Genomic DNA, 25641 nt, shown 5'->3' with positions numbered 1-25641 from the left:
GGCTGGTACATAGTGCTGGGGAGGAGCCAGTGGTCGTGGTGCATGTCGGCACCAACGACGTGGGGAAATGCAGTCGTGAGGTCCTGGAGGAGAAATTTAGGCTGCTGGGCAGAAAACTTAGGTCCAGGACCTCCAAGGTAGCTTTCTCAGAAGTGTTACCTGTTCCACGCGCAGGGCTGGAGAGACAGGCACAGATCAGGACTCTCAGTGCGTGGATGAGATGATGGTGTAAGGGGGAAGGGTTCAAGTTAGGCACTGGGATGCTTTTTGGAACAAGACGGAGCGGTACAGGCGAGACGGTCTCCACTTGTCCCGAGAAGGAACCAGACTGTTGCCGCTTAAAATCAAAAAGGTGGCAGAGCAGTTTTTAAACTGAATATTGGGGGAAAGCCGACAGGAGATGAAAAGTCTCTGGTTCGGGTTGGCTCATCTCAGAGAGATGAGGGGGTACCTGTTGCTTTTCTACAGGGAGGTGGATTGAAATTGTCCACTGAGACCATGGCTAGTGACATGGACTGCCTGACAAGGTCTCGAGATAGCAAGAGGAAGGTGGCAGGCTTAACCAGTATGGGAAATTACAGCTGTTTCTATACAAATGCTCGAAGTGTCCGAGGTAAAATCGGGGAGTTGGAGTGCTTGGTGTCAGAGGGAAAAATAGACATTGTGGGTATTTCAGAAACTTGGTGGGATGAGGAAAATCAGTGGGATACGGTGATTCCCGGTTATATATTATATCGGAAGGATAGGGGGGGAAGGGTTGGAGGTGGGGTGGCTCTGTATGTCAGAGAGGGTATAAAGTCCAGAAAGATCGAGAGGCTAAGAGAATTGGATTCGCTTCTTGAAGTTCTGTGGGTTGAAATAGGGGGGCCAAAAGGAAACTTAACACTGGGAGTTTGTTATCGCCCACCGGATCAAAAGATAGAGGAGGATTATAAAATGATGAATGAATTAAAGATAGCAGCTAGACAAAAACACTGTGTCGTAATAGGTGATTTTAACTACCCACACATTGATTGGGTCAATATGTGTTCTAGTCGAGAGAAAGAGATTGAGTTTCTAGACACTCTAAATGACTGTGCTATGGAGCAGATGGTCATGGAACCTACCAGGGGAGAGGCGATCCTTGATTTGGTCCTAAGTAACACTCAAGACCTGGTGAGAGATGTAAAAGTGATTGCACCGCTTGGGAACAGTGATCATAATGTTGTTGAGTTCAACATTTGTACAAATAGGGAATTGGCCAAAAAGACTCACACAACCACTTTTAACTTTAAAAGGGGTAATTTTTCTGATATGAGGGGACATGTGGGGAGGAAACTGAAGGGAAAAGTAGAAAGGGTCAAAACCATTGGGGAAGCTTGGAAACTGTTTAAAACTACAATTCTAGAAGCTCAAATAAAATATATTCCGCAGGTTAGGAAAGGCACAAACAGGTATAAGAAAAAGCCTACATGGTTAACAAACAAAGTAATGGAAGCTGTAAAAGGTAAAAAGGATTCCTTTAAGCGGTGGAAAGCTAGTCACAGTGAGGCTGATAAAACAGAACACAGGCTATGGCAAATAAAATGCAAGTCTGTGGTCAGGCATGCAAAAAGGGAATATGAGGAGCATATAGCAAAAAATGTAAAGACCAACAATAAAACTTTCTTCAAATACATTAGAAACAGGAAACCAGCCAGGGAGGCAGTGGGGCCCTTGGATGACCAAGGGGTAAAAGGAGTACTGAAGGATGATAGGGAAATGGCTGAGAAGCTAAATGCATTTTTTGCCTCCGTCTTCACTGTGGAAGATGAGAGGTGCTTGCCCACTCCAGAGCCGCTGAGTTCGGGAGGGGTGTTGAAAGACCTGAGTCAGATTGAGGTGACGAGAGAGGAGGTCCTAAAACTGATAAACAACTTAAAAACTGATAAATCACCAGGCCCAGATGGCATACATCCAAGAGTTCTGAAAGAACTCAATTGTGAACTTGTGGATCTCCTGACAAAAATATGTAATCTCTCCTTAAAATCAGCCTCCATTCCTGAGGACTGGAAGGTAGCTAATGTCACTCCCATCTTTAAAAAGGGTTCCAGAGGAGATCCGGGAAATTACAGGCCTGTCAGTCTGACGTCGATACCGGGTAAATTGGTGGAAACCATTATTAAGGAAAGAATTAGTAGGCACATAGATGAACAAAACCTATTGAGGCAGACTCAACATGGGTTCTGTAAGGGAAGATCTTGTCTCACTAACCTGTTAATGTTCTTTGAGGGGGTGAACAAACATGTGGACAAGGGGGATCCAATAGATATTGTTTACCTTGACTTCCAGAAAGCTTTTGATAAAGTTCCTCATCAAAGGCTCCTAAGCAAGCTCAAAAATCATGGGATAAAAGGACAAGTCCTTTTATGGATCAAAAACTGGCTAATTAATAGAAAACAGAGAGTGAGTATAAATGGGCAGTTCTCCCAGTGGAGGGGTGTAAGCAGTGGGGTACCACAGGGATCAGTACTTGGTCCACTGCTTTTTAACTTGTTCATTAATGATTTGGAGTTGGGAGTAAGCAGTGAAGTGGCTAAATTTGCGGATGATACGAAGTTGTTCAGGGTGGTGAAAACCAGTGAGGATTGTGAGGCACTCCAAAGGGATCTGTCAAAGTTGGGCGAGTGGGCGTCAACATGGCAAATGGGGTTCAATGTGGCCAAGTGCAAGGTGATGCACATTGGAGCCAAAAATCCTAACTATAAATACACGTTGATGGGGTCTGAACTGGCAGAGACAGATCAAGAGAGAGATCTTGGAGTTGTAGTAGATAACTCACTGAAAATGTCGAGACAGTGTGTGACTGCAATAAAGAAGGCCAATGCTATGCTGGGGATTATTAGGAAGGGTATTGTAAACAGATCAGCCAATATCATAATGCCGCTATATAAATCAATGGTGCGACCTCATCTGGAATACTGTGTGCAATTCTGGTCACCACACCTTAAAAAGGATATTATAGCTTTGGAAAAAGTGCAGAAAAGAGCAACTCGAATGATAAAAGGGTTGGAACACTTTCCCTATGAGGAACGGTTAAGGCGCTTAGGGCTCTTTAGCTTGGAGAAACGACGACTGAGGGGTGACATGATTGAGGTTTATAAGATTATGCATGGGAAAGAGCAGGTAGAGAAAGAGGTACTTTTCTCCCTTTCTCACAATACAAGAACCCGTGGGCACTCCATGAAATTGCTGAGCGGTCGGGTTAGAACGGATAAAAGGAAGTACTTCTTCACCCAAAGAGTGATTAACACTTGGAATGCTCTGTCTTCTTGGTGCTTGGGGGGGGGGGTCAACAGTGGGAGGGCTTCTAATGTCCTGGCCCCACTGGTGGACCTCCTGATGGCACCTGGTATTTCTGGCCACTGTGTGACACAGAGTGTTGGACTGGATGGGCCTTTGGCCTGATCCAGCATTGGCGTCTCTTATGTTCTTAAGCTGAATGTATCTTCCAAATACAAGCATCAGTTCTATCACTTGTTGCCTTAAGTCACTGCTAATTTAAACTGTGGTCTCACACCCTTACCCAGTATCCATTAAGGCAATGCTAGCAATGAGCACTTCTTCAGATCAGGCTGCTTACATTATAACTACTGCAGCTTTCCACCTTCCAGTCTGTAAAATTTAACAGCACTCGCTCCATGAATTACGGGCACAGCCCAAGCTGAAGGCCAAGCAGGGGTGGCAAAACACATGACAGGCGGTGAGCAGAGACAACAGGGATGGTAATTCAATGCAAGTGGCACAGACAATGTTAGCTTATAAGAAAGATAGTGGATTTCTCCAGCCCACTTTTTGCTCTGTAAACTGCACTTTACACCTTGAAGCTATCAGAAGTCTTTGCCTTTGGTGGTCCCCTTTTTTGTAAGTCCATTTATTAAACTAAAGTATGCCACAGCTCCCATCGAGATGTTGTTTATGGAAAGTGGTTAAAGTCTCAGCCATAACTAAAACACATTCTCTCCACCACATCCATCCTGCGTACCATGTTCCTCCCCCTCTCTGGCCCAATGCTTCATTTCTCCCCTTGAAAGTTCAACATGCAGCCCCTTCAAAAGAAGCCACAAGACAGAACTGGAAACATCTTTTCAAGCAGAGAATGATTTGCTCTTGTAAAACTAGAAGTGTTTCAAAAAAAAAAAAAATCCCCTCTAACTCTGGCTTCAGAAATCTTCAGAAGACCTGACCAAAAAAGGAAGAACTGTAAGCAGTTTTTATTAGCCACTGGGGCCAAGGGCAGGGGGGAGTTTAGCTTTTTATTATTACAGATATGATGCAATGCTGGTTTTAAAGCAAAATCTCCGCAAACTCAGCTATCTTCAAAACCACCTCATCTGCCATATAACATCTAGATGCAAATGTGAAAGAAAGAAAATGTAGAGCATTCCTTCATTAACAGAAAATTTGTCCATCGCACTTCTGTTTACCTAGCATATTCTTATCCAAGTTGACCGTGTAAGAATCCCGAACCAGCTGTTCAAATGAATGATGGTCTGATGCGGAGTGTGCAACCCATCTTTACTAAAAAGTAAAAGGGAACAAGGAGCTTTATAGTTTCTGCTTACAAAATTTTGCAAAACCTAAACTCCCTTCGAGTCCAGACTTAAAGAGTATTATATTAAAATATGCTACCGCTCTCTCATGTTTCCTGCATCAGACAGGGACTATTGAAATAAAGGGGAATGTAAGGAAACTATGTAGCAGGAGCTGGGGTCAGGTGAAGTCTAGGATGTGTGTTTGGGGTACGATTATAGCCTACCATTCGTTCAGGGAATGAATGACCTGTCCCATAATTTTATCCACACAAACCACCCTGTGAAGCAGTATAGAAAGGATTAATGCCTCATCCAAGATCATCCAATGAGCTTCATCACGGGGTTGGATCAAGGTCTCTACTGCAAAATCATACTGCTTTCCAGTATTAGTGGTTAATTCTGGTTTTAGGGTTTAGAAATTCATTCTTTTCACAATTATTTGCAAGACTTTTGTTGTTGTTGTTCAGTCGCACAGTCGAGTCCGACTCTTTGCGACCCCATGGACCAGCTCCCGCCAGGCCCTCCGGTCTTCCGCCATCCTCTGAAGTTTGCTCAACTTCATGTTCGTTGCATCGATGACACTGTCTAACCATCTCATCCTTTGCCGTCCCCGTCTTCCTTTTGACAGCCACATCTCTAGAGCCCTAGAAATGAATGCTTTTACCCTTGAAAAGAGTTACATCGGTACATCTATTGCTCTGACAAATTCCCCTAAGCCAGAGTTTTTGCATAAGTGGAAGCTGACTGGCTGGACATCACATTCAGAGCAAGTGCAGCATCATATCCAGGTTTTGAAGTACCAACGAAGCCTACCCCGTTTTGAGGATATTAACAGGAACTGATGGGGGCTGTCAAGTCACAGCTGATTTATAGCAACCCCACAGGACTTTCAAGGAAAGGGTTGTTCAGAGGTGGTTTGCCGCTGCCTGCCTGCTTCCGCATCATGACTCTAGTATTGCTTGGCAGTCTCCCTTCCAAATTCTGACCAGGGCCGACCTTGCTTAATTTCCGAGATCTGACAAGATTGGGCTATCCAGGTCACGGCTAGAAACTATGATAGAGCAAATGTTTATTTAAAACATTTTAATGCTACCTTTCCACCCAAATGGGCTCTCCAAGGTAGCGAACAGCAAAACGGCTCACCATTAAAACAGTATTTAAAATATATAATTCAAGACACATAGAAGCACACACCACCAAAACCAGGGAGAAGGGCCAACAACAGTTATTGGGGGCATGCCAAATGAAGCAAAAAAGTCTTCAAGTGCTGTTGGAACACAACGATAGAGACATGAATCTCCCTGGAGAGGGAATTCCAAAGTTTTGGCACCATTTCCAAAAACAAATAAGTAAGTTGCTTCGTGAGTTATGTCCAAAAAAAGACCTATGCTACTCTTAGCAAGTTCTTCGCTTAAGAATTTCCTTCTACCTCCAATAAGCTGGTGTTAGATATTCACATTCAACCACTTCTTAGGATAAGGATGGCTATTTGGGATCCTTTTAAGGAAACTAGAAAAAGCAGCTAGGTGGGAAAAGAAGGAAAGTTGCCTTTTATACCCCACTGTTCTCTACCCTAAGGAGTCTTAAAGCAGCTTATTTATTTATTTATTAGATTTATACCCCGCCCTCCCCAGCGGGCTCAAGGCAGCTACAACAGAGGCAATTGCCATAACAACAGTTAAAACAACATAAAAACAATCATTAAACAGTATAAAACAATCATTAAGTAAAGTGCAGTGCTCTTGATGTTAAAAGCTTATAGTCATCTCCTCCTCCTCTCCCCATGATGGGCACCTTGTGAGGCAGGTGGGGCTAAGAGAGTTCTGAAACAACTGTGACTGGCCCAAGGTCACCCAGCAGGCTTCATGCGGAGGAGCGGGGAATCAAACCTGGTGCTCCAGATTTGAGTCCACCGCTCTTAACCACTACACCACGCCGGCCCAGAGCTGGGAGGAGACAAGACTGAGGTCTCAGACTGCACAAGACAAACAGCTTGGGTGAATTGCTAATGGTGGACATGTCACAGCAGGGTCCCTTCAGCAAGGTCACTTCTCTTTCACACATGCCCCTTACACAATTTTCTCTTCTCTGACCAGCTCGGCCGCATACTGCCAGCTTTCTTTTTTCAACTTTCACAGAGAAGGCATGCTTTGGCCTTATAACAGAATAAAGGTAACAACCCTTAACTGCTTACATACTATGCTAATGGCTATGAGATCTCCTGCCACCCCTCTCCAAAGCCAAATAGCGGCTTCATACAAAAATCCAGTAAGGAGTCAAATGAAAAGCAGGAAATAGAATCATCTTACTCCTACTTTCACTAGATTGAAAGAAAAAATTAACCACTTTCATGCTGGACCCATGTTCCACTCCCAGCAGTTAAATACAGCATGTTTTGTGTATCAACTTTAAAACAATCACATTGTTTTGCTTTAATATTTTGTTTGGTACCACAACAGCCAGTGTTAGTTAGCTGGCGCCACACACATTTTAATTAGGCTGTTGTGCAGACAGAGTAGCCTAAAATATAATTTTCTCAAAGCAATCAAGGAAAATACACTACACACTCAACTGGCTAAAGAGCCAGAATGGTAAGGTGGTTAAATCATAGGACTGGAGCGACCAGGATTCAAATGTCATAATATAAGGGTAGCCAGTGCTGGATCAGACCAGGAGTCCCACCTAGTGCTGCATATTATTTCCGGCAGTTCCCAATTAGATGCCACAAAGAAGTCCACACAAAATGACTCTTCCTGTGAGCAGCCAACCACAGCCTCTTAGTTTTTTTCTGTCACCATCAGCTCAAACTTGCATATACGTGAGATCAGGGGAGGGGGGAATTGGCCACAAAGCAGATGTGTAAAAGCTTCATAAACATGTGAGGCACAGGCCATTTCCTACATAAAGCCCTGCGGGACCTTATACAGTTCCGCAGGGCCTGCAAGACGGAACTCTTCCACCAGGCTTTTGAGTAGGAGCCGCCGCCGCCACTATTCCACCACTGAGATACCATCTTATCATCTACCCCTATTACGGGGGGGGGGGGTTAGATGCCGCCCTGGCAGAGATGGGAAACATATCACTCCTGGCGCTCACGCCATTTAATAAAACTGGCCGTCAATGTGGGATGTTGCATATCTTGGGGGATTTAATGTAGAGCACCACATTTTATTATGTATATAACATTGTTTTATTGTTTTTATTCGGCATTGCCGCTTGTCAGCCGCCCTGAGCCATTTGGGTAGGGCGGGATATAAATCCCAAATAAATAAAATAAATAAAATAAGGGTGGTGTGGTGGTTAAGAGCACTGAACTCTAACCTGGGGAATCGGGCTCGATTCCCCAGTCCTCCCCGTGAAGCCTGCTGGGTGACCTTGGGCCAGTCACAGTCCTCTAGAACTCTCTCAGCCCCACCTACCCCACAAGGTGACTGCTGTGGAGAGAGGAGGGGAAGGTGATTGTAAGCCACTTTGAGACTCCTTAGGGTAGAGGACACTATGGTTGAAACCAACTCTTCTTCACAGATCCATGCACGAACATTAATGGGTTGGATTCCACACTACATTTTCCAGGGGCAGAGTGGAGTTCTCCTGCCTCCCCCCTCCCACTGATCTCCATGAAATGCTGCTCCCTAAGGGATATGGAGGACCTTGAGGAATGACCGGGGGGGGGGGTTGCAGCAGGAAGGGGGAATAAATGGCAATGGCCAATTTTGTCTGGTTCCAGTCCATTGGTTTCTGAAGTGCCCTCCAATTTGCCAGTGGTTGCTCCCAACAAATGATTTTGCAACACCTTGTCTCTGGAAAGCAGGTGCAACCTCGCAGTACGGATATTTTAAAAGGAAGGAACTAAAAGGGCAGCCCTTGGGGAGGGGGGGCTGAGTTTTGTGCCAGCCACCTCAGGCAGGCCGTGCTCCAAACCATCCTTCATCTTTAGGGAAGTGTGAATCATCAGACCACAGAAGCCTCATCTGTTACTAGACTAGCAGTTGAGGTCTTTCTCTTAAAAAAAAAAAAGACTCAATGAAGGATGAGATATTTTACAAGTGTTTTGAGTCAAGTTTGCCCGCACCTTTCCATCTCCTCAGGCCTGTCAGAGCTGGGGGGTGGGGAGGAGTAGCCTCGTGTTTGCATTTGTAATTCTCAAAGAGCAAGGTCCAAACTACTCTACTAGCAGTTTCACTGCTGATGAGAAGGAAAAGCTTTCTCACTGTGTCAGTCAGGGGACACAGAACATTTGGGCGACAGAGAAGACTACCACAGTGATTGCTTTCAGTTATACCCCTCCCCAACAAATCTGCTCTTCCTCATCAGCAATACCAAGACATACAATTCCAACACGAAATAAATATAGTACAAGAGATGCTCACAAAAGGGAAAGTGTGGCAAGACAGACATCTAGGAAAAGAAGGGAAAGTTTGCTGCATAGTCACATGTGACACACACCCAAACAGACACACTAGCAGTGTTCCCTCTAAGCCGAGTTCGTGTGAGCTGGCTCACAGTTTTTTAGTCTCCAGCTCACACATTTTTGTCTTAGCTCAGGAAGGATGGCTCCAAAGCAAACTGATTTATGCAGTAGCCAAGTCACTTGCTCACAACTGTAATGCTAGTTGCTCACAAAGTTGAATTTGTGCTCACAAGAACCCGCAGCTTAGAGGGAACATGGCACACTAGTACCTTTTCCACTGCCACGGAGATAAACTGTACATGTAAGCAAGAAGTCCACATGTGCTGTCAACATGTGCAACTATTCTATGCATTGCTTTCATATCATTTCCCACCCAATGAAGTGCTTTTGCAGGGAACCCTAAGTGGCCCTTATGCACAACACCACATGACGGGAGCAGTTCCTGAACACTGAAGAAGAGTATTTTGTAAATCCAAATAGCCACTAGATCTTGGGTTCCTTAGCGACTGGCCTTGAACCAACAAGCCAGCAGAAAACATCCGTTGTGGCATAAGTAACCTCAAGGGCTTCAAATGCGACTAAAGCTCTTAGATTTATAGGCTTTGCTAAGTAACAACTCATCATCACCCAAAACAAAGGCTGGTAGGGAAACTGATACAGATCTGAGCTTAATTTAGTATAAGAAAACAAATTATCAGTTCATAGCTGGATCCTAAAGCCAAGAGCCGCTACAGCCTCCTCTGACTTGCAGAGTTTAGAAAGAAGTGGCTGTCTGTCCCCTTTGAGTCTGTAATCTGTCGGTCCTTCTTAGCAGGAAAGCTAAGAGCATACAGCTAAAATCCAATATAGATTGTAATCTGAGGGGGTCTCCCCAACCAGCAGAAAAAGGTTATCTTCTTCCTCAACTCAAAAAGGAATCACAGGAGCAGAGAATTTGAAAATCTTAATCTGCCCCCCCGCCCTTCTGGGCTTTTTATAAACTCAAAGGCCTGAACAGTCTTATTTGACCCTGTGTGATATTGTGATATGAATTTGGACTAGGACCAGGGAGGTCTGTGCTCAAGTCTCCTTACAGCCATAAAGCTCACGGAAAGACTGTGGGTGCTCTCACAGGGCAGCCTACTTTTCAGGTTGTTGTGACAATAAAATGGAAGGAAGAACCGAGCCCCTCCAAAGAAGGGTGAGGCAAAAGTGTGATTAGTCCCCCCCCCCTTTAATGAACCCTCAGCTGGTCCTGGCATTCAGTCTTCCTTGGGCCAGTTTGAGGGTCCCCCCTCTTTCTGGTGCCCCGGTTCAGCATCCCTTTCCACCACAGAATGCCAAATTAAACCTTTGCATTTCCAGGCTCATTTTATCTCCCGACAGCCATCTGGTGAGACAGAAGAGAAGATCTCTCTGCTGTTGTTTTCACAGCACTGGATTTCCATGGAACTTTGGCTGCTCCACTTCCCTGAATACCCCAGCTAGTATGTTTGCTGTCAGAAAAGGACCTCGGCAGGAGATCAAGCACGCAGCCGAAGCCTCAGTACTCCTGGCTAGAGCCAAATGGCTGCATTAGAATAAAAAGATAAATAAAAAGGCAATGCCTCAACACAGCCTACAAAGGGGGGCGGGGACTACCCACTGCCTATGAAAAATATCTTCAAAAATCTATTGTGAAAAACTTACCTAATTATATAGAAAAACATACAATTACATAGAAGAAATGTATATATTAGGAACAAGAAGATCCAGTGGCTCCTTGCAAGTGAACATGAATAAGCTGCCCAAGAAACATCATTGTACAGTCAGGGAAGTTTCCAACGGTTTCTCTCTAAAAGGCACAGTTCTCTCTTGCTTGATGCAAGGTTGCCTGGCTAGAGCAAAACTAGTATTGTTTGATTGGTGGCTTCATACAGGACAGAAAGAAGCACCCGTTGTACCTGAAGGAAAGAATAACATTTATTTATCTGAAATAGGGAATGATTTGATTAACATCAACTGAGTAAGCTAGGCCCTTTAATCCACCCTGGCCGCCTGCTCTAATATCCTCACCCATACAGAGGAATAACATGCACAGGATCTGAAAGGTTCTCCTAGCAGCCGGAATATATGTGTGCTTTCAACTTTTTGATTGGTGGTTGACTGTGCAATGACATTATTCGGTTCTTCTTATGCAACTTTTTCTTGTGAGTAGCCACTGGATCTTCCTGTTCCTAATATATACTGTCACACGAGCTGGACAACCCCTTGTCGCTCTTGCTTGATCCTGACTGCTGCAGATTGTCAGCCACCCTGCCCCACCTCCCCAAGGAACCGTAGAGGCCTCAGACTATCGGGAGAAGAGGAGGTTATGTCACCACCCTCTGCTCTCCCTTGGCCGGTCAGACAATGCGCTCTCTCTCTCTCAGCTTGTCCTCTCTCACGTCACCAGTGCCTCATCCTCCCCGGCCTCTGCCTCCGGTCCTCCTTTTATTCCCTATTTGTGTCACCTGTCTTTCCTTGTGCTCCACCCTTCATCCTTCCCACCGGCCCCAGCCCCTCCTCTTAAGCCGGGACGTTGAGCCGTGGGTGTGGCATCTTCCCAGGTCTCTCTCTCAATCCGATAGCCATGGCGGCCCCGTGTTTCTCCCTCCCTCCCTCCCCCGTGTTTCTCCCTCCCTCTGGGCCGTGGGCGGCCTCCTTTCCTCCAGGGGCTTCCTTCCGCAGGGCCTGTCGCTCATCTGGGGCGGCGGTGCCCAGATGGCCCGCAGTCGTTCCATCGGGAATTGGGGAACTTGGCGGTGTCAGGGCAGGCCGGCCCTGCCCTCTGGTAAGTTCCACGGAGGTCGGGAGATGGGGGGTCGGCAGCGTCGGAGTCCTGAGTGGCGGCAGCCATCCCTGGGGAGGCTCGCCCTCGGAACATATACATTTATGATATGTAATCGTATGTGTTTTTTATGCACTTGTGTAAGTTTTTCAAAATGGATTTTTTAAAATATGTTTTTCATCGGTAATGGGTAGTTTCCCCTCTTTCATACTGCCACAGTATTTTGTAGGCTATATTCTAGTAAGAACATGGCACCAACAATGTCTTGCTGGATCAGAAAACCATAGAGCATGCATTTTCTACAGCAGCCAGCCAGATGCCTCTGGGTCCTCTCCAAGCAGGGCATGTCAGTAACGACCTCCTCTGATCGGTTTTTAGTTTTCCAAATCTGCCTCAAGGATCTAGCAACACAAGCTGCTACTCTCCAGAGAACACTGCAACAGAGACAAGGAAAGCCTGTAAATAACCACTTGCTTAGGCAAGTAGGGAGAATAAAAACTGAGAGGCAAGCACACAGGGAAGGGCTCCCAGCCTCCCTTCTGGGCGCTGATGCAACCCAAACTATTTACACTGAATGCCTAAGCAGATGTGCTAATAAAACACTGTGGACTAGTGACTTGCACAGTGCTGGGCTAAAGTACCACCTTAACCTTCAAGTCAGTTAGTCAGGAGGGCTGCAGCTCCAGCACAACCGCTCATTCAGTCTACTCCAGGGGTGGCCAAACTGTGGCTCAGGGGCCGCATGCGGCTCTTTCACACATATTGTGTGGCTCCCGGCAGGCTCCCCATCTTTGTTTCTCTCTCTCTTTCTTTGTGTCTCCCTTCCTTCCTCCCTCCCCCATCTATTTGCTTTCTTTCCACCTCTCTCTCTCTCTCTCAGACAAATATCATTAGCAAACAAATAAATATCTGTTTTTACCCCTTTTGTTTTTATTTTTGGCAGTCTCATTTAATATTAATAAAACGCAAATTCGCATATTTCCCAATAAAAACGTGTGTAATATTTGTTCATGTCTTGCGGCTTTCAAACATCTGGCATTTATTCTGTGTGGCTCTTACATTAAGCAAGTTTGGCCACCCCTGGTCTAGTCTCAGTTCCGCCCATAAGCAGCAGAGAGAATTCCACTCCCTTTTCTCTGCTTGTCAGACACAAGGTGGTGAGTGTCTCCCGCTTACCTAACAAACAACTATAATTGTGAGGTTAGGAACTAAGGTGGCCTAAAGGGAATTTTATCATGTTGTGCTGAAAGCAAATGTGAACCGTCTCAATGAAAACAAGGACTTTTAAAACTCTACTAACCATCTTGATAAGCCATGACTGTGCCTAAGCCATTTGGTAAACATTTTGGGTGGTTTATTTACCTCACCAGGAACAAATTTAAAGAAGGCTTAACAGAAGCGAGATTCTATAAACAGCTCTCCCCTTGCAGTTATCTGAAACAAAGGGGCCGCGCCGAAGCAACACGGCTGCTCCAGTTTACAATTAAATCCCAGGTCAATCTTAGGCACGGGTTACGACCTGTTCATATTCTGCCCATTTCAAAAGCTCAGCTAAGCATTAAGCACACAGCTGCCCTCTGAAGCTTCAGGTCCAGCATGAGACTGGATTCCAAGTACAGAGTGCAGCCAGCTTCTCCGTCAGCTCCGCAGTCCCGTCTCCCAGGATGCTCCTATAAGAACAGGTTTAAGACAGACATGAAATCACCTCTACAGACGCTTTCATTTTTCCATCCTGGTGGGGAGAGGGAAGGAGACGCTTATGGCTATCAATGCAAATGCTAAAGAAAAGATGACAGCTGCATTTTCATAGGCAGGGACATGTCCAATTTCCATGTTCAAGTAAATCTTTCCATTCCTGAGTCACTAAGGCTCAGGACAGCTTCCCAGCGAGCCAGAATTGAGATTCCAAGAAAGAACATCTTAAAACCATGTTTTATGCATCTTAGGTTTTATTACAAAAGTATTTTTCCTTAAGGCAATTTTATAAAAGCTGGATGGGGGGGGGGAGTCTTTCCAAAAGCCTTGTTTCTCTTTCTCCCCCCCCCACTCCATTCCAAGTCATTGCTCCATTTATGCCAGCCAAATAATAGACAACATGCCCTCTCAACCGCCCACAAGAAAAGTGCATGAGTATGAATCACTCCCTTTATTCAGAACACCAGGAAACAGATGCAAACCTCTTGCAGTCAGAAAGGAAGGGGAAAAGGTGGGTGGAGGTAACTATTGTTACCTCGTCCAGTTAAAACAGCCAGTTCGCACTGCTAGCAATGAGCATTTCAACTGAGCAACTTTTGCTACTATTCTGTGACCCGGGAAGAACTTCTCTTCTAGCCCATACCCCACAGCCACGCTAGTTTCTTCACTACGGCACAGACGCATCTCAAAACTCCAAGAAGACGCTTCTGTTCCAACGCCGTCCGCATCTCCAGGACTGCTCAGTGTTCACCCAGCACCGTCTTAATCCCTCTAACAAAATGTCCTTGCCAGCAAGAGGTTATGACTAACATCACACAAAGATCACCCCACAGTTGTAGAGGCATCACTAACACCCTTAAGCCAGTGGCTCCCAACCTGTGGGTGGGCCAGGGACCGAGGTGGGGATGCCATGGAGTTATTGCAAGGGGTCTGCGAATCCATCCAGCGTGGACAGGTTTTCATCTCCCTTCACCTGTACCTTCCCCCCCCCCCCGGCTCACCTCCATGGCCTTGCCCTCCCACCTGTGTGTCAGTCCGGCTGCCAGCTGGGTTTCATCCATCAGCTGGCTGGCTGCAGTGCAACCATGCCTCTCCCCAGCTGGGTCCATCTCCTCTGAGCCCCTATCCAGGAAGGCAGCATCAGACCATCCTTAGCTAGAGGCCCTGAAGCGTGCATCCGCCCAATCAGGGCTACTTGTCTACTCGTGAGGGGAACCTCTTTTCATGCGAGGCTTGGCTGGGGCATACCGGCTCTTATCGCCCACCCCCTCCCATCTCCAGTAACAGCTGGAAATGCCTGCACCTTGAATGGAGGTATGGGCTGCTGCCCTTTAAGGGACTGCTGTTCGGCCAGTGGCTTCCTTGTGGGCCAGTCACTTGGCTTCCCTGGCCCCTCCCACATCTCTGGCAGCCTAGGAAAGGCCCAAAGCTCCATCAGAGGCCAGGAGCTTCACCGGCTGGCTTGTAGCTACAGTGAGGTTATTTGGGGGCTCTGCCCTCTTCCTTAAAGGGCCCCTGCTTCTTAAAGGCCCCCTTCCTCCTAAAAGCGTTTAAAGGGATCCTTTAAATGCTTTTGAAATGAAGTGGGGGGGCGCACACCCCTCTCGCTCCCCTCCTGCAAGATTTAAAGGGCACTTCAACTGACCGGTGGGGAGCACGCAGCCCGCCGGTCAGCTGGAGGATCCTTTAAATCTTGCAGGAGGGAGAGAGGGGGGGGACAGGCTATCCCTGCTTCTTCTCAAAAGCATTTAAAGGATCCCTTTAAATGCTTTTGGGAAGAAGGGGGGGGGGCTCCATGCACATGCACTCCAAGCCTCAAATTCCACTCCACCAGAAAAACATTTGCCCCACAATCCACAAAATCCTGGCTACGTTTACTGGGACACATCGCCTCCCTCTTGAAAACTCCAGGGTAAACTGGTAATTGCAGGGGGAGGAAGGGTCATTGCCCAGACAGTTCACGCATCTGAAGTGAACTCTGACTCAAAGCCTATGCAGGAATAAATCCGGTTGCTCATTAATGTGCCCCTGGGTGTCTCTTTTATTGCCACCTGAATTAGTAATCACTACATTATCAGACCCGAAGCTCACCATGTGCCCAGATTTCTGACAGTGCACTCTGGAGACGAGGTTCCCCCTTCTGCCAGCCAAAGTGCCACTGCTAAGGCCATGGGAAGGGAGCAGCCAGGGGACCCCGATCATGCCTGGATCCAGCACAATTGAGAATTCCTTCCAAAAGAACACTTCGTACTTCAATCATTATTTGTGTTAGATTCTGATCCTTTGGGAGACAACTTACCACTGAAAACCTGAGATAAATTCTAAATAAGCCATCACCAATTGTTCTATCAAGGACTGAAAAGCTCTCTAGATATCCAAGTGAATTCCCATGAGTACACACTGGGCTAAGCAAAGGGGTCATTCTAGGCATCTACACCTATATCTTCAAACTATACAAACATATAAGGCTTTCTTATACTGCATCAAGTCACTGGTCTGTACTGTCAACGAGACTTCCAGTCTCCGAAAGCAGTAAAACGGCACCTACCGTCTCATTAAATGACTCAGTATAATAAATAAGCAAACATTAACTTCCATAGGCCAAATAAATAATACGTCTCACACATATATGGCTTATTACTGTATGTAGATGCTACTGTGATTAATAAAATAAAAATGTCTGTAGATGCTATTGTGATTAATAAAATAAAAATTCATTTAAAAGCATAACTGAATTCATAGTCATTCCTGGCATTATGCATTTTCTCAATCAATGGATCCTATTAGTGCAACCACTCTCATGCGGACGGTCCGTAAATAAAAAAGTCTGGGAACCACGGCTTTAATCCACCTGTATATAATTTGTCAATAATCAAACCAATTTGAAACGCCAAGCACAGGTTTAGAGGCATTATTTATACTACCCTGTTTCACAATTTGGAGAGAGATTATTCTTCAGCCCAGAGAATCTGGTTGCCAATGAGATCAGGAATCATTCCAGTCCCAGCTAGAGGAGGTCTGCTCTCTCCCTATCCTTGCACTAGAAGCAGAGTGGACCATCGCCCCTGTCTGCTTAGTTTGTGTCACCCCCTCACTGAAATCAGATGTAAGCAACGTGATGCAAAATAAGTTAATACGCACAAGCTTCTCCTACAACCACAGCATAAATCTACTGGAGCCCTTCCTCAGGGTCACTGGGAGGGGGGGACACTGACAACAGGCAGCAGTCCTTCCAATCCTGTGCTTGTGGTTCAGCACGTTTCTTTAAAGAAACTGACAAACCATGGTATCTGCTTGTAGGCCAGAGCAAACACTTCCTCTGAAACAAGCAATCTGGAGAAAGTTAAAGGGAAATAGTTTGAAGCAAGCTCCAAAAAAGAACTGAGGGGAGACTGGGGCTCCACTGGTTTCCCAAATCCTGCAGAGCCCCTAATTTACTTGTCAGTGTGGTTCATAACTACCATATTCCTTTGGATCTGGGGTGGAGGGGTTTTGTGTGTGTGTGTGTGTGTGTGCAGTCAGTCACAGTATCATACATCAGATTCCTCCAGCCCTCAGGAGGCTGACATTTCAAGAAGTCTGGCTTTGATTAATGCAAAGCTGTGAGTAATGCCACATGTTAAGGAGCGGGGAGTCACAAGCAGCGCAGAAGTACAGCTGGAGCCGAGCGTGCAAACAGTGAGATGAAGCCAGTCGGAAAGTACATTGGAAACAGGTTATCAGGCACACCAGACTTGATGTGGGGCCAATGGCAGAGCTCTCTTGGGCTGCCACGTGGGAAAGTTTGGAGTCCTGAAAGGTCGACACAGAGAGGCAACTGCCTCTGCATCATGCAAGCAGCAAGCTGCTACCACAGGCAGAAACAAGTCCTGCACTGCTGCACAAAACTTGGCCTTGAAGGTTTGGGGCACAAAACAAGCCTACAGAAAGTATGGCACGTTCTAGCTTTTCCCGTTTAATATCAATGGGGATGGGGGACTGAAGACAGCAGACCATCTTCATCTACTGCTTATTTACTAAGCCATCCCCGAAATGATCAAGGGTTACGTTTGTCTGATTACAAAAACACTATCTACATGAGTAAATGGAACTCAGCCAACACAGCATCCAGCAATCCTGCTGCCGTGATAGAGGAGACATGATATAAGAAGGGTATTTTGTAAGAAGTAAACAGACAGGGTGCAGAAGAAACAGCAGAGCAGCTTGCCTCAACTCATCCTTGGTATGCCAGGAGGAAAAGAACACTCTGCCCACCCTCTGCTAGCAAGCTGGGTGTCTTACCCCCATTTAATGGTGGAGGCTGTTGCAGCCCCAGGGCCTCTAAACTGCCTGCTTTACAGGCATACAGCCAAGCAGTTTTATCTGGCAAAGAAAACAGAGGTCTCAGAGTTGCAACACTCCCAGCCCATTTTTAACTAGTAAGAACCCCAGTTCATTGACGTGGAGTCTGGCAGATTTTTATCTGTTGAAGTGACTAAGGGCTCAAGGGCCAAAATATCCCAAGGTTCCAAGCCACGCAGACCTTAGATGCCCAGTGAGGTACTGTAGGCAATTCTTCACCTACTACACCAAAGCAACGCGGTCAGATATAGGTATTATCCAAAAATGGGGACAAAGAACGAATCCATATAGTCATTTTTAAAACAAGGTGAGGTGAAGATGAGTGAGCTTTTCCCAATAGTCTCACCCACTCACTGACCAGAGTGCTCTGTTCCTCCACCTAAAGCTACCATTTGATATGCAGATATATTTCCTACCAGCCAGTAACTTCAGAACGAGCAGTGCTTCACTTTAAAAATGAATGTGACATAGGATAAGAGGTTTGTTTGTTTTTTTAAAACCCTCTTCTAGTACTTTGGCCTCCAGCTGAGATGTCAGCGCTCCTACCACCTTGTCCAGTGAATCCTCAGGAAGGTTTCTTGCGCCAAACTCTTTACACATGTCAAACCAGACAGAACCAGAGATGTTTTTAAAAGAAAGCTTCTACTCTCCACAGTATTGCCACTATTGACTGATGCTTTCACGCCATGTACTGCAAAGGAGGCATGCCTTTGACCATTATGAATGATCTGAACAAATAAAACCTAATTTCTGGAAGATCTCAGTCAAGCTCTTAGCGCTGCTTCCAACAAAACAAGAGCAGGGATTTCATCTGTGTCTTCAGACCAATAATCACAAAGTTTACAATTCTATTAAGAATCAAAGAAGTCTTAAATTTTATCAGAGAGATCATAAAACAAAACTCCACTTATGGAAGTCATGGCTTGGTGACTGAGCACCAAGTGTCCTTTAAAAATGTTCTCCCTGTAAACAGTCGAACCACAGAACCATTTTTATGCAAAACAAAAAAACCCCATAGGTGTTTGTTCTTTAAAGTTTCTGAACTATAATCAGTCTAAAAGATAGCCACAAAGCCATATTGGGAATGATTTATGAAATCCAGTCCTACATTCCTCACTGAACCAACTGCAGGGTTTGTGGTTACTGTTTGCTACAACAGACTGACACTAAAGATGAAGCCTCCATTTTGATTAGATGGTCTACCTGCTTTGGCATTTGCTTCTCTCTTGGCAGAAACTAGAGAAAATAGTTGGAATGCATTTCGACAAAACTCAGTGGCAATTTTAAGTTGTTTCTTTTAGAATTTTTATAGCAAGGAAAACAATGCATTAGGTTGCACACAATCAGAAAACTTTTGTGTTCCAATGTTCTATAAGCACAATCCGTTTTTTGGGTTTTTTTACAAATCTAAATCTTTTATGTGAAGTAAACTTGGTCTCTCATACTGTATCAGGGAGCTTCAGATTATTTAATTAGCTCTAGTTAGTTAAGATGCTGAACTGCAGGCTGGAAGGTCGGTAGTTCAGCAGTTCGAGACCTGAGTGCCACATGACGGAGTGAGCTCCCCTCTCTGGTTCCAGCTCCTGCTAACCTAGCAGTTCAAAAGCAAGAAATTGCAGGTAGATAAATAGGGACCACTTCGGTGGGAAGGTAACAGCGTTCCGTGCGCCTTGGCGTTTAGTCATGTCGGCCACATGACCACGGAAACATTTTCGGACAGCGCTGACTCTTCGGGCTTGGAAACTGAGATGAGCACCGCAACCCTAGAGTCGGATTCGACTGGCTTTCGAGCAAGGGAAACCTTTACCTTTACTAGTATAGACTCATAAGGTCCTAGCTGAAGGGGGCAGGTTTGAAAGAAGCCACAGCCCTGGCCAAGTTCAGAACCAAGGTGGGCCAACTGCAGGTTTCAGTAGGCTGCTTCCTAGGAGCAATTCACACCAGAACTAGAGATGTTAATTGGAAAATTAATTTTAAAATAAAGACTGCCTGGGTTTTTTTTTAAGTTTTGAAATAATTTTTTAAAAAGAATTTTTTTGGGGAAAATGAGGTGTGCAAGAAAACCTGGTGAGCACTTTGAGGCCTCTACTGATGAAGAGAGTTTGCTTAAATGAGGACTTATTGGCTGTATGTCCGAGTGCTGCACTCCCTTGTTACTGGGCAGCATTAAGCCAACAAGGTGCCATGGTGGGGCGGGGGGAAGATGCTGATGGGGCTCAGCACAATCCTTTGCAGAAAAATAAACAAGGTGTGAAAAAATGCTGTAAAAATAAGCAACAAATTGGAAGAAAACAGCACAAATAAACCACATTTAACAGAAAGCCCAGGTAAACAAAAGTGTCTTTACTCTGGTGCCAAGCAAATCGCTGGCAGTAAGGGAGGGTTGTACATTAAAGAAATAGAATAAATAAATTTGCTCAAAAGCGCCACAGCCCAGATCTTTTGTACCATCATTCCATCACTGAGAGCAGATTCCTTGATTCCCCTTTCAGCAGCCACACACATTCTTCCATCAGTCACCAAAGACATAATCAACTCCCCGTCATTGGATCCAACACAATTCTTTAGAAAACCCAGTAAGAGGACCTTAGGAGTCACTGGAATTCATACCCTGTAATATTCTTAAACAATAACCACACTTGCTTCCCAAAAGGTAAAGTTAACAGACACCACCAAAGCATGTAGAACAACAACAAAATGTTATTTATGTTAACTTTATCAAAATTGGATGGGGCATATTCCCTCCTATTCTTTCCTTACAGTGGAAGCAAGTATGTCAAGCTGGTAACGCTACCCACTCCCCCCACCCATACTTAGAGGTGACTCTGGACAGGAAGGCCTCTCTTTTTGCCCACACCCGTTTAGATCAGCTCTGTTGCAACATTCAGACACGCTGCTGCTCCTGGTAAATTTAGTGATGTTGTCTGGGGGGAAAGGCGCCTTAACCGTACTGTTTGTACATCCATACTGCCTGTATAGGAGGTTCTTTTTCGCAGCGGGTTTTCAGGGTTTAGGGACGGATCGGGGACGGGTGCGTGCCACTTCCCAGATGTTGTGGTGAGATCGTGCCCGTTTGCTGCGCCCCCGATCCGTCCCTCTCCCGGGCCAAAGTCTCCCGGTTGACCGGGGCCTATGTTAACTTTATCAAAATTGGATGGGGCATATTCCCTCCTATTCTTTCCTTACAGTGGAAGCAAGTATGTCAAGCTGGTAACGCTACCCACTCCCCCCACCCATACTTAGAGGTGACTCTGGACAGGAAGGCCTCTCTTTTTGCCCACACCCGTTTAGATCAGCTCTGTTGCAACATTCAGACACGCTGCTGCTCCTGGTAAATTTAGTGATGTTGTCTGGGGGGAAAGGCGCCTTAACCGTACTGTTTGTACATCCATACTGCCTGTATGACATGACTGTGAGTTCTTCTCTTCCCAGGCTTGGCCAAACCATAAAGGCAGATCAGGCAGCAGCCTAGAGTGGCAATTCAAGGCGTGCCTTTCCCAAACAGAAGCTTTTTGTGAGCAAAGGCTCACGTTGCTATGGGAACGGCCGGCTCCCCACACTGACCGATCACCCTCCAACACCTTTGACAACGTCACAGATCACTCCAACACATTTAAGGTGGCAGAAGAACCTTGAGCTGGCCCCCTGACTTCTTCCACAGCAGCTCAAGAATTAATAAGACTACCAAGTTACAACATTCAAGAAACGGAAGTAGTAGTCTACACAGGCACCAACTTTGTTAGCCATTTGCTGTTACCAGCATATCCTCCAGACACCTTGTTACATCTTCATTCCCCTCTTGACTCCACGTGCTTCCAAGCTGTGAGCAAGCCTACATGATTTTGAATGAGCTCATCTAGAACACAGTGCCCAAAACATACCAACCTTGAGTTAACCTGTCTCAGAGCACGCATAGTCCATGCACACCCCTCGTTTTAATGCTTCTCTTGCACAAACTCTCCAAGGAAATTTTTAAGCAATGTGAACAAAACTTTTAAAAAGCACACATGCCTATAACTGGCAGCTGAAGAATATACTTACTGCGAGGAACAGCATGCAATACATGGAGAACGAAGAATGTCCGGAGTAAAATGACAGTCTGAAAAACAAGAAAGCGAGCATGGGTTGACTGCATTTTACTGCACACAATGACAATAATCAAACATTACATCAAATTCCTGTTGCAAAAAGAAGGGCCAACTACAACACAGGGCATTTGAGAAAAAAATTCTACTCAAAGCATGCTCCTATTCTAACTCCAGAGGAAATTTTTCAGTCACCAAGTGTGGATTGGGGACTGTGACTAGGGAAAAGTACTGCTTTGCAGAGTACATTTCACGAAGAAATAATCTCTAATGTGGTTTGCAAACTTGCTGTCAGCCATTAAATTTTTCCATAGCTTATCTCTGCCAGGATACCCTGTATGCTGCAGGGGACTCTGGGGTGCACTCTCTCACATGTACTCTCAGTGCGTCTCATACTGGTCTGTTGGCTTGGCCACAGGCCTCAGTAGACTGAATTCCTAGAGTGTACTCATCACCCCTCGTTTTGCTGAACACTGCAGGAGAAGAGACAGTTACAGTTTAAAAAAAAAGATGCTGCCCCATTTCATCTGTAAAGTTGATCTCTTTGAGGGCCCTCTGACAAGCAGCACACCTGAGGAATAGGGAGATTCTTCAGAACACGGCCTGAAACCGCTTCTGTGCATACAGACAGACAAGCCTATCTGGGAGGGAGTTCCAAAGTTCTGGTGCCGTGACTGAGAAGGCCCTTCCTTGGGTTGCCACCCATTCAGATGGTGGGGGAGCCCAGAGTAGGGCCTCCAGGGTGTAAATGGGGTTCCTACAAGGTTTCCCATTCCAGCACTAACTAGACCCAGACCTGCTTAGCTTCACATGCTGCATCATGTGCTCAAACCACTTCACAGTCTCTCTCTCTCATCCTTGTAGTAGCCTTATAACAGTAGATCAGTTTTGTTATCCCAGTGGTGCAGATGGGACAAACACCTCCCCCTCTGACAATGAACTACAGCAGAGGCAACATCTGAACCGGAAACTTTTACTACAGTGGTAAGTAGACAGATTTCAATCCTCTGACACAGCTTTTCCACAAGACACAGCTAGTTCTGATGATCTTGTACTTGGAAACACTGGATCTGCTGGGGGGGGGGGACTAATGCAGGCAGGCAGATGCTGGGAGGGGGTTGTTTAATGCATGGGGTGGAGCCCCCACCCCTACCCTATCACTCTACTCCACTCTCCAAAGTCTGAAAACCAAGTTCCAGCATAAGGAGACTTCCTCCAACTTAAGCTGCTTTTCCTTTGGAGAAAGGCTTCATCCTTCGCTTCGTAGTATGGCGGGACAGGGGCAGGATCCACTCCACTGACTGCAGTGCACAACCTCTATTATTTTGCATGCTTTGGTATACTTCTGGCCAGGGGTCGTTTCGCAGAAAAAGAGCTAGAGGAACTCATTAGCATAACTCATTAGCATATGCCACATCCCCTGACATCACTGAAAGTGTGTCATAAGGCCACACCCCCTGACATCACTGGAAGTGTGTCATAAGGCCACACACCCCGCCCCCAACAGTCCCGAGGCAGGGAGGAAGCAACTTACCCTCCCTCTTCTCCTGCCTCCTCCTGGCTGAATGAGGGCCGGAAGCGGGGCTGCCGGAAGCAGGGGGCGGGGGCTTCGTCATGTGCCCCGCCCCCCGTACCTCACCCAGGGGAACTGCGATCCCCCGTAATCCCCCCCGAAATGACCTCTGCTTCTGGCAAACAGAGGCCAAAACTTCTAACGAGTAGAGCCACTGAGGGTGTTAAGGGTTCCATCTAGAGATTTGCTCTGTCCTTGCTCCACCTGTCAGCCACACACATTTGTTGGCCTTCTCTCCCCCTCCTCCAACTTTTCAGTTTTAATATTTTAAACAGAAATACAGGCATAGAGAGAGAATAGCATTATTTTTCTGCTGAACATTCCTCCATCCGCAGGGAGGCCCTTCCTCCAAAGGCAGCTCTCTCGGAACATTCCGTCTCCCCTGCCAGCCACAGATGTGAGCCTCCCAGAGTCCGCCGTTACACTAGCAGATGCAAACCCTTGCCCCCTTTGCACTACCGCCTTTCCCACCCAAATAAATAAGCTTTGCCCAAAGTGAAAGTACCCTGTCTCTGGAAACATCAGGCGCCCCTCATTTTGTTCTGCTTTGCCCCCTTTAAATCCTTTTAAAAGATCTCAATCCACTCCAGTAGCAGTTCATATATCAGGCTCCAGAGCTATCAGACTGTATATTATTGTTTCATGACAACTGGCTTCATGTATTTTTCTCCTGGAAAGGTTTATTTCAGCAAGTCTGATAAATGGGTGTTCTGGGTTTGTGTTCAGTTTCTCACTGTGGCCACCAAGCGGAATGTTGGCACTACTTTAAAAAAAAAGAAAAAAGAACAAACCACTTATTTTGTGAAAGAGCCCCTAAGCGTCCAAGTCTTTTATGCGGGAAAGAGGCTCACCTAATAGGAAGCTATCTAGCTTGGATTCCTGCCATGCATACCAAAGCACATGTTTAAATACATCCGGGGCTCTTTTCTTTTTTGTGTGTGTGGAAAAAGAGGTGCCAGAACTCTCAAGAGGGAAATGAAGTTTTCAATCGGCATACTGAAAACTCATTAATTTTTAAACATTTTGAAAATAATTTGGTTGAAGAGGTTCCGGAACTCTCTTCCGGCGCGTGTCCCCACCCCAAAGCCCTGAACACATCTGATGGTATCAATCTGGAATGCACTGTCAAGACAGTGGGAAACTATCCCTCTAATGCTTTTTGACAGAGTTCGCAAGATAGTTTGCATGCTCTGTTTAATATGCATGAACTACGGTAATATGTACAAAAGAGAGCTGGACCCTCTGAAGAAGTTTTACATTTTCGCAAAGCCATAAAAACGGAGGCACCATAAAATGTCACACGTTTCAAGTTTCTTTTTTAAACCAAGACTTTGACAGTAATAACATGACCAGTTATGTTAAGTGTTTCAGCTCGTTACTACAAGCCTTGTATTTCATACAACTGAGAAAGGAGCAGGGTTAGCAGGGCAGGGGGAATGAGAGCCAGCATGGTGTAGTTGTTGGACGAGAATGTATGAGACCCCAGTCTGAATCCCCACTGGGCCAAGGAAGCTTGTTGGGTGATCTTGGGCCTCTTACACATGCTCAGCCTAACCTACCTTGCAGGGCTATTGTGAAGAGAAGATGGAAGAGAGTGACTGTAAGCTGCTTTGGGTCCCCATTGGGAGAAATGTGCAGGTTCAGAAGTAGTAAATACAGACATGTACACATAAATGGGAGAAGATGTTATAGGGACTTGAAAGTAAGAAAATTCTGAACAGATAGAAGTATAAACATTCGGTGTGTTTTAGACTAATCCTAAAAACATATCCAGACAAAGGAGTGCATGGGACAGAGAATCAGGGACGATTTCACATATTATTGGGGGGGGGCAGGGCCACCACCCCCTGTATTGAAGGCCTGAACACCAGGCTCTGACGTCATTGCCATGGCTACGAGAGTAGTCATAACAATCTCCCTGTGCTTATGTGGGGCTAAGCAGAGGGCTGCTGTTTTGTGTAATGATTTCAGATGGAGTGTTGAAGACTTCATTGGAAGGAGGCTACTGTTGGCTGTAGGCGTGAGAGCATTTGTTTGCATTTTTATGGCCCATCTTCCTGTCTCTTTGTCCTGACTGGGAAAGGGGGCGATGGAAGAAGCCGACCATTCTGCCATTTCAGTTTAGCAGTGTGGATGTAGAGGTTTGTCTGCTAACAAATAAATAAGAATAAGAATCCCAATAGTTTCTGTCCTTC

The 25641-nt window shown here is 45.8% G+C and overlaps 1 protein-coding gene across 2 annotated transcripts in view; it reads right to left on the bottom strand.

The window, feature by feature from the left end:
* The window catches only part of PLPP1 (phospholipid phosphatase 1), a 115739-nt gene that overhangs the window by 3190 nt on the left and 86908 nt on the right, over positions 1 to 25641 (bottom strand). For both annotated transcript variants that reach the window (XM_015423225.1, XM_015423224.1), the window contains exon 4: positions 21830 to 21887. In XM_015423225.1, the coding sequence (XP_015278711.1) occupies positions 21830 to 21887 (58 nt within the window). The remainder of the gene's footprint in view (positions 1 to 21829; positions 21888 to 25641) is intronic.

Source organism: Gekko japonicus, unplaced genomic scaffold (genome assembly GCF_001447785.1).
Source record: "Gekko japonicus isolate JY-2015 unplaced genomic scaffold, Gekko_japonicus_V1.1 scaffold862, whole genome shotgun sequence".
Lineage (NCBI taxonomy): Eukaryota > Metazoa > Chordata > Lepidosauria > Squamata > Gekkonidae > Gekko > Gekko japonicus.
Note: the sequence above shows the minus strand (reverse complement) of the source record. Positions and strands in the feature narration are given on the sequence as shown.